The following is a 12,411-nucleotide window of genomic DNA, read 5'->3' on the forward strand; positions in this document are numbered from 1 at the left end:
GGGACCAATGGCGGGCTTATGTGAGGGCGACAATGAACCTCCGGGTTCCTTAAAAGCCAGTAAGTAAGTAAATAAGTAAGTAAGTAAGTAAGTATTATTACTATTATTAGTCTATTCTTATTACTATCAATGAAAAATAATAATTTCACTCACCAAATAAGCTGTTATACTCTGAGTTTCAGTGATTTTTTCAGTGTGATGAAGCAACCCGTATTATGTGTTGAAATTCCCCTTTCTTTCTTTTCTTTTTATTTTTTTCCTTTGACAGCAACAAACAAGGCCAAGAGAAGTTTATTTTGCATCACATTACCACATAACTATTTATGTTGCCCATAGCAAGATGCAATAGAAACTCGCGTTTTAAGATTATGTTTCAGAAATATAATCAGCGTTGTCGTAGGTATCTCGGTAGTCTCTCTCTTTATTTAAAACTTCCTTTCTTTCAGTATTATTTCTTCTCGAAAAAGGACACTAACAATGAATTAACTGCAACAGCATTATTTCTCTCATTTGTTTCTGTTTATATTTTCCCAAAATACATAACAACATTGGCCCAGATTCACTACTGTATTACGAAGTACAAAAGTACAACACCCTCGCTTATGTCATAAACTGAGACATAAGGGGAGAGAATCGAGCGGGTCTCTGCCTGCCAAAGAGCTAGAATTTTGGAAGACAAGTCACCACTGCTATTCCCACCCCACTCTACCCTTGAGGCCGGCCCATGGATGGGACGAGTGAAACCTGACCAGGCCAGACGAATTGTGCCTCAGCTACAACGTTTTAAGCGTAAACTCAAAGCCCGCGAAAGGACATGAAATGCATTAACCCAGACACGTCACGAACGATTCTGGCCTCAGGAACAAATTTTACTGCAAAATAGGTCTATATACATCACAAGCCAGACCCGGCACGAGCAATCCTGGCCTCAGGAACAAATTTTACTGCAAAACAGGTCTATATACATCAAAGTTTTCAAATGCTTCTACAGCGATGTATGCTTCATTCAAATAACTAATACATTATATAAAAACACAAAATTTGATTTCAGTTAAGCCAAGTGACTGAGGCCCGGCCTCACTTGCCTCAGTCAATCAGCCGCCACTGCTCAGAAGCCATAAGGAAGTAAAGCCGAACTTTTCATTTTGAGATATAATGAGATGAATGTTCCAAATGTTCCACTTGCGTAAGGTTTTATGATTACTTTCTTTAAATTTCGAAATATACAGAGCTTCTATTAAATGTACTCATCGCTAACGCGTTGTTTTGCTTCTCGGGGGCTGAGTATGTCGTTAATCCCGCGTTGTTTTGCTTCTCGGGGGCTGAGTATGTCGTTAATTCCGCGTTGTTTTGCTTCTCGGGGGCTGAGTATGTCGTTAATCCCGCGTTGTTTTGCTTCTCGGGGGCTGAGTATGTCGTTAATTCCGCGTTGTTTTGCTTCTCGGGGGCTGAGTATGTCGTTAATTCCGCGTTGTTTTGCTTCTCGGGGGCTGAGTATGTCGTTAATTCCGCGTTGTTTTGCTTCTCGGGGGCTGAGTATGTCGTAGCTGGCCGCACTCGTACGTTAATTCCGCTAGACGTGCAGTATAGAAGATGCTGGAAATGTCGTCCTCCCTCGACTAAACAGGTGTTGAATCGGGAAAACGCATTCTGATTGACACGATTAAATTCGGCCTCTGTAATGTTATTGATTTCATTTGTTCTACCGATATATATGCTAGAAACCTCACAATAATAAAATGTTCAATTTAAAAACAATGAAGAGTAGACAAAGTGTGTTCTACTCGTAAAAAATCGAACCGATTATTCGTAATGCGCTAACAGCACACCAAACTCCAACTTTTATATCATGATGAGGGATTTCTTGTACACGATGTGGATTTTCAGAACACATAGTGAGTGTTTTGATTGTTTACACGACCAGTCAGGTGGAACCACGCCTCGTCTGAAAAGAATACGAGCTGTGAGTCAATTTAACCTTCAGTTACTGATGAAAAGCCATACAATTTATTGTTGTCCCACGCTCTGCACTATAGATATCATGCATGGATAAATATTGTCATGACTATGCTACAAGTATATAATATATGCATACATGTGTAAGTATATACATATATAATATACATACGTGTCAAGGTTACTTAGAAAGATTTTAGATATCCCGCCGGAAGAGGAGTGTAATAAAACAGACAATTTTGATCATGTTAATTTACTAACGACATCCTAACCAGTTTAATGCCAAAAAGTAACTTTCGGCATACCGTTTATCCATTTTCTCTTGAATTATTGAGTAATTTTGTTGATAATTATTTGTGACTATTATTCGGAATGTATACAGCTAAAATAAAATAAACATATTTGTTCATTATACACTTTGCGAATTTCGAAATAATTGTTTTTCGTATTATCAGTTACATTACACCTTTATTTACCTCCGACAACGTTTTAGCTAGTGTTGCTACACACAATACGAAAAATATAAATGAAACCATATCGAAGGTAATGCCTGATGCACATAATTAAGTACTTGTGTTTATACTTAATTTTCAAGATATGAACGTCAACATAATGTTTCAATGATAATACAGTAATACTATATTTTGCTGGGGAAAAGTTGCACATGTTGTTGAGCTGTCATTAAAATAATGCGTATAAAATTAAGGGGAAGAAACTGATCACCCTACCCCATTATCTCCTGGCTTAGTTGCCATATGAGTGATGCCTTATTGGTGTCACTTATGAAGTTCAAACCTGTCCACGTATGCGCTTCAAACCTTCGGACAGTTGACTAAAATAATAAATAGATAAAAAATAAACATAATTACTCTGGAAAAACACAGTTCTTTCTCACAGCGGATGCTGTAGAGATTACACTCAAATACAAGACCATTTGAATTGCAACACTCCTGTACACGCTCCATCGTTGATCAACTTACTACTGTCAACGTTTCTGGAGTTATTACAGAACATGCTACAATCGAAGTTAAGTGTATTTAGGCCATGAACCCATGTAACTTGTGTGACCAAGTCAAATGATACCACCTATCCTTGCTACGGAAATGAGGATGCCAAAGTGTCATACAGATTCTCTCAGTAATGTCTCGGCATCGAGAGCAACTACAGATTTCTGCAACCATTCGTTTGATTTGTAATCGCGAGTCCTGCAGTACTGAAGTGATAATAGACAAGTATGATACACTTTGAGTGAACCATAATAAAAAATTTGTTGTGAGTTGGGACTAATTTCGGGATGTCGCTTCATGTAAAGAGAAAATAATATTGCATGCTCTTCATTAAATTATACTACACTTTTCATAGATTCATACTCTCCATTTGTAAACCGAAAAAAAAAAATATTCAAATTAACACAACTGTAGTTTCATTCCCGAAACTGGGAGACGTATTCTACGTGCCGGTATATCCCTGATACAGCGCAGAATTGTTTGGTTTTCAACGTGTACACTGACGTTCAAAGATACTCGTATAATAGCGATGGATAATTTGTTGATGTTAGTATGGCTTCTTTAGTTATTACTTCTGTGAATAGATGGCGAAGATATTAGTTAGTGTTGCCAATTGTACATAAATATACCCGCATTATAGAATTCAATTTTCATACCACTCCACTGATTGTAAAACAATACTGGGTTTAGCTGAAATCCGCTGATATTGTCAATTATGAGAATAATTTATGCTTGATCTACATAATAATTTTCCCTGACACTTTTTAACGCCCCAATATTAGTACCACCTATTGAGAACTAGCGGCACTCTTTCAAAGTTTGTAAATTTGTTTATATCTTTGGTTCTGACTTATCCCGTGGCTCAAAAGTTCGCTTACACGATCATAAAACCGTAAGTCAGATATATTTTAACGTCAGTGTACAAAGCTGGGCTTCTGCAACTTTGAACAGGTGTCGACTTAAGAAAACGCAAGTGCATCACAATAACATACAAACATCCGTGCCTTGGGCAGGATTCAAATCTATGATCGTAGTCCTCCCGCAATGTTATAACTGCACGCCTTAACTGTGGAGTTTTTCCTTTTTAGCGCGTTCCGTCGCAATTTGTCGCGTTACGCTGAATTACCTTTGCCAGCACCCTCTTAAATGAAGGGCTAAATATTCACCTACTCAACATTTCACATCTTATACTACTTTACTTATCCAAATCTCAAGATAAAACGGTAGTTTCTATGGTGTCATTTATCTGCTGGAGTTGCGGACACGCAGTTAATTGCTTGTTTTATTACATGCTGAGCAAGTCCACATTCTGACCCTCAAACTCAAATATCTCAATGAGGCTATGTTTGTTTCTCAATCGTACTAATTATAGATATGCCATAATCTAAATACTGTATTTGATAAATAATCGAAATTTGTACGCGATGGAACTCAACAACTTGGTCAAAGCAAAATAAGTGTATAATCGTCAGACTTAGTGTTTGGTGTGTATCTGTGTATCTTATTAGATCTGAGATTCTTAGGTCAAGAGTGTTTAATTTTTAATAACTATAAATTGATTATTAAATTCTTTCGAAGAAAAAATAAAGCTGAGAGCAGCGTGTCGAAGAATTACGGCACATAAATTAAAATAACTCTGCCTCTACTCGTGAACTAGAGAACTCCAGTAAAATGTACTGTACATCTCTTGTCCATGTCAAAATTCAACACTGTAAGTCACCACCACCACCCCCACCATCACCAATACTGTATCATACTATTATCGTGAAAGAGTTCCACCTCTGAGATTCTTCCACGTCTAAAATAGAGTTATCCACATTGCCGGACAAGCAGTGTACAGAAAGATTTTCGTCTACCACATTTCGAGATCTTAATAACCATCATTCATTCATTCATTCATTCATTCATTCCATAATCGTCTCCAAAATAACGGAAATGCTATATATTATAGAAAGTGTAGTAGCAGGCAAGAATCCAGCAGAAATGTTGCTCCAGCATGACAATGCACGCCCTCACACAAATCTGCGAACCCAGGAACATATCACCAAAATGGGTTGGACCGTGCTGTCCCATCCACCCTACAGTCCCCATCTGTCACGGTTAGACTTCCATCTCTTTGGGTCTGTTAAAGTTGCTTTGCGTGTAGCTCATTTTTAAAGTGATAACAGCGTAACTGATGCAGCGAAGAAGTGGTTTTGCTGGTATAGGCATGGAATACATGGATTCGTTTCAAGCTGGCGTAAGGCTGTACAATATGACTTTAAAATAGTATATGAAGAAAACATTCACTTACATTGTCACCAAATTGCAATAATTTTCATGAAATGTATTCTGAGAAAAAAAAAGTGAGGCATTATTTTCTAAACGACCCTCGTACAAGCTCTAAACTGCTCTAAAGTAGAAGTAATTCATAACAGAAATTAAAAATACCGGTAGTTTTCTTTCTCCTTCTCACATGTAGCGGTCGAGCTCTGCATTATTTTACTTCTTTGTTCTTTTGTTGGTCAATTGATGCATCTGTTAGTGAACTGAAGAAACATGATTAAAATAAGAAATTAGCCATACCTCTAGATTTCTAAATTCTTGGAGTAGATAAACCACAAACAATACTACAAGTATTTCATCAGCGTTATTAAAAGAAAATGTAATATATATCTTTTGAAAGAAGTAGGCCTACACAATCCTAGGGGGGAGGGGAGGGGAGGGAAATAAATAAAACAGAAGGAAAGAAAAGTGAACGCAATCATCCTTAACAGTACACATGTAAATAAACAATTACGCTTTATTGTAAGTAATGTCCAAAGTTCTCACAAGTTTTACAACTTAATTTTTAAGCCCCACTTTAAAAAATTCATTATTTTATAAAAAGAACTACAAGGTCTCTCTTACCTACCTAAAAAACGTAAGAATATTAAACTTGTGTCAGATAAAACGATATGACTGAGCAGTAGACGTAAAATGTTCCAAGTAAAAATCCCAAAGCATAATAATTTTGTCGTTCTAGTTAAGCAATTGTCAAGAAAGAGGGAGAATTGTACTGTACATAGTCTATAGCACATATAAATCGTGACAGACTATTCTATGCTTTGCTTAAATAGATCAATATATATTATGTCTCTCTCTCTAATGTAAATTTATATCTTACAATTAAGAGTACAAAATTACTTTAATAATTAGATATAGATTTTTAACAGTCCATAAATTGTGAAATTGTTCCGTCTGAATTTAGATGTACTTGAAAATGGTTCTGAGCTTTTTGAAGAAATGTTATCTTCCATAGAGTACGATAAGAATCACCTTGAAGCTATACAAAGTGATCCACGTAGATTGTTACAAGCAATATTTCTAAAATAGATTTCTCCAAATTTTCTTAATAGCCTTCAAGAAAATTATAGTGGTAACATAACTTTTCGAGCGCGGCCGTTCGGTTACCCAATCATTCCCAGAATAGGAGTGGTAAGCACAATAAGCCTCAGGCTGCAGTGCAAGCCTTCGGGTCCCTCCTCCGTACAAGAGAGAAAAACAATTTTTCAGTGTGCTCCTTGCATGGGACGTCGGGCGTATTTTTTTTTCTTTGTACGGAGGAGGGGTCCGATGACTAACACCGCAGCCTCGAAAGGGTTTACTATGTCTTACCACTCCTTGTACTGAATGGTTGTGAAATCCGAATAGCTGCTTTCTTTGTAGGTACCGCAAATCAGCTATATAGTGCTATGAAATTTCAAATATAATGATGGTCTAATTTTTTTAATATTCTAATTTTTTCTCAAAAGGTTTAGCAACTTTCATCTAAAATGTTTTTCTCTGTAATAAAACATAATCTTAAGAAATAATGAGCATTTTAAATTTCGAAAGAATATTAGGTAAATATATATTAAAGAAGTAACTATCACACAGCTATTACTTTACATCACTTTATTAGTGCTCAAAATGACCTCCATTAACATCTAAACACTTAGGAACATCTAACAGCATACACGCTTCACATATTCGTTATTTCACATTTACTTTAGCTGCAAGGGCTGCAAATATTACTTTTTGTTTAGTGTATCTCATACAAAGTATTCCGAAAGTGTGATGTCAGGTGAGCTACGTGACCATAAGACAAATCCAACACGTTCAATCCAGCTATCCCCCAACTTGTTTGAAGGTTCACGTTTTTAAATTAATCTTCAGTCTAAGAATAACATTTTGTTCGTTTGACATAGTAGGCTACAAAATATCACATGCTGTACCACTGAAATCACCTTTAGAGTGAAATTACAAAAAGTATAGACCTAAAGCTTTTCATTTTTGTTAAACTAATAAGTACTATCAAAGAAGTTGGATTTTCATTAATATTAACAATAAATGAATTGATGAACTTTTTTTTTCTTGTGCGAGACCTTAAAACATCAGTAATTTAATTTGTTTTCATTATTCCAAAATAGAAAAAATCGCTTAAAATATTTATAATATGAGTATAAGAAAGACAATTTCTACATTCAGGTCACAAGGGATTAGTAGAATTAATAGTTTTATTAACATTTGGGACTTATTTTCAATGAAATCACCTTAATCACTTTTCGAGGCATTAACACATACTATCAAATGAGGTGTTTAGTTGCAAAATCAGATACATCACTAAAACATAATGTTTCAATATGAAGGATAAAACGTTTGCAAGGAACCAAGGATTTGCAATCAATACTATTCTTTCATCATACAAATCCATGCGATGTATCTGGCTTTGGAGCATAACAGTGCTATAACAGTTGTAGAATCATATGAAGATATGAAATATAACATTAACTCATTTTCGAAAAAAAAAAAAAGTGATGTATCTGCCTTTACAACTACACGCCTCAAATAACATGTATATAACAAATACTGAAAAATTAAGCTTAAAACTGTGAAATAAGCACTTTAATGAATACAGTATGAAGTCAAGTAAACATGTTTTTTTGTAAAATTTGAAAGTTTATGCGTCTATTTCCATCAAATGATTCATATCTTCCTCTTCTTCTAGTCTTATTATTGTATTCCCCAATTACAGACTTATAATACAATCCATTATGATGTAGGATGTGTTTGGACCAACACTAAACTCTTTCTCAGTGCAGGCCACTGACCGTGTGTTCAGCACAACGCAGAGCCATTGCAGACATGTCACAGATCAAGTGAAACAAACACCCAGTCCCGTGAAATAGAGATAGATATCTTATATAAAAGAAGGGACAAGCATCCAATCCCGTGAAATGGAGATAAATCTATTGTGGAAGAAAAGGGATCAACATCCAATCCCGTGAAATGGAGATAAATCTCTTGTATAAGAGAAGGAACAAGCACTCAGTCCCGTGAAATTGAGCTACATCTCTTGTATAAGAGAAGGGACATACACCCAGTCGCGTGAAATTGAGATACATCTCTTATATAAGAGAAGGAACAAGCACTCAGTCCCGTGAAATTGAGCTACATCTCTTGTATAAGAGAAGGGGCAAACACCCAGTCCCGTGAAATTGAGGTACATCTCTTCTATAAAAGAAGGGACAAACATCCAGTCCCGTGAAATGGAGACAAATAGACGGCGGGCTTGGGATACTTTTACGGCGGCAATAGGTTGATGCACAACGCAGTTTATACATGTGACGTTACTCTCGTAGGTACATTTTGTTAAGAACGCAAAATGACCTGTCAGGCGTCACGTTGCGCGCTGTAGGAACCGAACCTAAGCCAGCAGAGTACTGTGCGCAGTCATAGTGTCGAGGTTGTTTGTCACAGTGTTTACGTGTACAGTAGAGCGTCTCGTTTAGGCACAGTGAAAACGTAAACAAAGTGCAGGTAACGTGTGGGGGAGGACGAGCCGTACGATAAACACGAGGGATGCACAAGGTTTTAGTTACAATTAATTATATTAATTAACATTAATTGACTTTTCCAAAAATACACTAAATAAAAAAAACACAAATTGCATAACATTATCATATCACATTTTAACAAACAAGGAATTGTAATGTTGAAATAATTCAATATAACAAATCAAATTTTGCTACTTAGTCTATATGATGATGTTTTCAAGCAGCATTTTACGGTCACAAATTTCATTCTCTGTATGACTAACATAATATCACCGTCTTCTGTACTGTACCTGAATAAATTGAACTTTGAGAAGGGACAATTATTATGTTTAGGAAATAGTGTTGTCACTTCAGACAAATATACTGTAGTTTTGTTAATTCGGCCATAGAAGACGGTGATATTATGTTAGTTATACAGAGAATGAAATTTATGACCGTAAAAATGCTGCTTGAAAGCAACGTCATTTAAGTAGCAAAATTTGATTTGTTATATTGAATTATTTCAACATTACAATTGCTTGTTTGTTAAAATGTGTGTATGATAGTTATGCAATTTGTGTTCTTTTGTTTTGTGTGTTTTTGGAAAATATAATTTCAATTAATGCTCTGCTATAAATGTTTTAACTAAAACCTTGTGCATCCCTCTTGTTTATCGTACGGCTCTTCCTCCCCCCACACGTTACCTGCACTTTCTTTACGTTTTCACTGTGCCTAAACGAGACGCTCTACTTTATTTGGTAACGTGTACAAGTGCAATATCGTATTATTTGCATTCACCATTGACATCCTGTGATGTTGAACGGTCGTTCTCAAAATATAAAAACTGTTTGAGTGATCGCCGCAGGACGTTTCAGTTCGCAAATCTTCGGATGTATTTTGTTGTTCATTGTAATGCCGGCAACGAAACCGAAGAAGACGGAACCTTGCATGTATAAGGTATGTATTCATGTGCTTTATTTTCAATCATAACCAGACTGTACTACCTTTGTTTATGTCCGCAGTGTGTGCCCAGTACCGAGTGTGTAAAAGCTATAGTCAATGCTTGCGTACATTGATTGCTAAAATATCCCGGTTCCACCCTCTAGAGATAAACATCTTCTATAAGACAGAGTACAAACACCAGTTTTACGAAGTGGAGATAAATCTTTTCCATTGTCCATGTCGGGAATCTAACCATGGACCGCTTGAATTTCAAAAGCATACGCTGTCCACAGAGCAAAGACGACGGACATCCATGTTTTTAAAATACATTACTTAAGATTTGCACGAATGTACTCGCTATATTTGGAAGTGTCCCCAACGGTACAAATAGTAGAGTCGTTGATTATGATTATATCTGCAGTGCTTGGGAAAAGTGACATAAGTCAGTTTTCACAAACATTTTTTGATAATTTATTGACAACTTACACTGGTTTATGTCGATTTGATTTTTTTCTGTATGAATTATTGTAATGGGAGGAATAACTATGTATTTTTTTTCCAAGCGAACAGATGTTCCGTAAATTGTTAATAAATTATCAAAAAAGGTTTGTGGAAACTGACTTGTGTCACTTTTCCCGAGCACTACAGATATATCCATCCCGCATTGACTTTTGAACCAACGGGGAACTTTGATTTTTCTTCCGCTGATTATGTGATACAAAATGTTTATCTGAAGGTCATAACCAACAGTGAGCTGACACTCCGTTACAGCAGTACAATATTAATCTCTGATTTATTTTATTCAGAGTGTAAAGTACTCTCATGAAGACGCGCCTACTGCACAGAGGCGGAAGGATTAATATTTTATCCCAGGCAGGAAAAAATAAATGCGAGCCAAGGAAAAGCTTTCAGAAGAGGGAAAGTTCCCGCCCATTCCCTACGTTAATTCGAATCCCTAGGAATTTCTCCCATCACGTAAAACATTTTATTACACACGCTATATCGAATTTTACTTTTTTCCGTACTCCAAATCAGTACGGAAAATGGAGCTTTACGTTATAGTTACTTTCCAGACTTCAGGCCTAGCAACATATGAATACACCATGATAAACCTAGTATGAGAAGACTCAATTCTTAGCCTTTTCCTTGTTTTGTGGCATTATTTCCTGTTTATATATTCATTTTACATTATTTATGATATAATTTTTATTTTGCGCGTTTTCATGAGTCAAACGACGTTCCTCAAAATAATGAATAAATTCTAATTTTGGCACACTTTTGGATGGGTCTATGTTATTGGATATTATTCCTATAACCACAACTAAACTTCAACGTATACTTTAATATTTAAAAATAATGAAGTAACATAGCACAAAACTTAGACTTCAAATCATTTTTATAAAAACACAGACATGGAAAAGCTTCAGTTCAGAGACATACTACCCATAATATCAAGCACATCTTCATTATTGATCGGATTGTCCTGTAATATGCATTATATATACACAGAAGGTTGAATTTACCTAATTGAAGGCAATAAATTAAAGATACGTATGGTATTTCTGTCAGTTCGCATAAACTTCCTAACTAAACTAAATTAATTTAATTGAGGTTTTCAATTGCGTTTATTGTTGCCGTTTAAGAGGTGAAGTTAATAGCAGACTACTGCAATTAGTTGTGATTTAATATTTAGAAGTAGTGAAATAGTGCATTTAACTGTTACATATTGGGTTAGGATTCAGAACGTCACATTTAGTAATAGCACAGTCTAGTATATACAGTCACGAAGCTAGAGTTGATGAGGTTACTAGGAACAATAGACTGCGCAGGTACTATTTCGCATCGTCTGTAATGAGGCGATAGTAGAGATCCTAGTGGTTAGCAACTATCTATGGATGCATATTTATTACATATTGAGCTTCGTGACTGTATATGCTAGTCTGTAGTGATAGTAATGATCGCAACGTTGTGTCAGTGTGTAAATTCTCCGTACCTCTTTTCTTAAGTGTATGGTGAATTTACTACTAACTGTAAATTTAAAAAAATTCTTCTTTGATTAAAAAAGCATACGAACTATATTTTTGTTTGTAAAATAATTTTAGCATTCAACGCAAAAGAAAAGAACAAGTAAAATTGTCTTCAGTTAGAGCAAATTTCATGTTGTACAGTGTAATAAATAATAATCGCTACTAGAGCCCAATGCCAACAGAATACTAGTTATAAAGATTAGGCGATGATTGAAACTTTCTGAAATTGTTAACACTGCTTTTTTATATTTTAAAACTGGACATTGCATTTTACAACAAATGATAATTTATTATAAAATTACAGTATCATGCTTAAGACTGTTTGCAAGCACAGAAATGTTAATTAATACGGAAGTGATACATACAGAAAGTGCTCTTACGCCCATTGTGCTTACCTGGTGCCATCTGACAGTAAGAACCTAAAAGAGAAGGAGGATAACAATTAGATAAAGCCTTCACCAGTGAACAAAGCAAAGTGCAAATGCAGGAAAGAAGTCAGCACAAAGAAGTAGGAAGAAAATTAATACAATAAAATGGTTTGAGTTTGTTTTGTAATGATTATCTTCAGAAATGTACAGACATAAAGTAAATAGATTCATGCTATAATACTTTATATTACAATTTATGAATATTTTTGGCAGTGGAACTAATTACACAAACTGT

At 35.5% G+C, this 12,411-nt stretch overlaps 1 protein-coding gene across 4 annotated transcripts in view; it reads right to left on the reverse strand.

The window, feature by feature from the left end:
- Mtp (microsomal triacylglycerol transfer protein) overlaps positions 1-12,411 on the reverse strand; it is a 133,003-nt gene that overhangs the window by 70,862 nt on the left and 49,730 nt on the right. For 2 of the 4 annotated variants that reach the window (XM_069849619.1, XM_069849620.1), the window contains exon 2: positions 12,144-12,167. The exons of the other annotated variants lie outside the window; for them this stretch is intronic. In XM_069849619.1, coding sequence (XP_069705720.1) covers positions 12,144-12,167 — 24 coding nt within the window. The remainder of the gene's footprint in view (positions 1-12,143; positions 12,168-12,411) is intronic. 4 annotated transcript variants of the gene reach the window in all.

This window comes from Periplaneta americana, chromosome 16, assembly GCF_040183065.1.
Source record: "Periplaneta americana isolate PAMFEO1 chromosome 16, P.americana_PAMFEO1_priV1, whole genome shotgun sequence".
Classification (NCBI taxonomy): Eukaryota; Metazoa; Arthropoda; class Insecta; order Blattodea; family Blattidae; genus Periplaneta; species Periplaneta americana.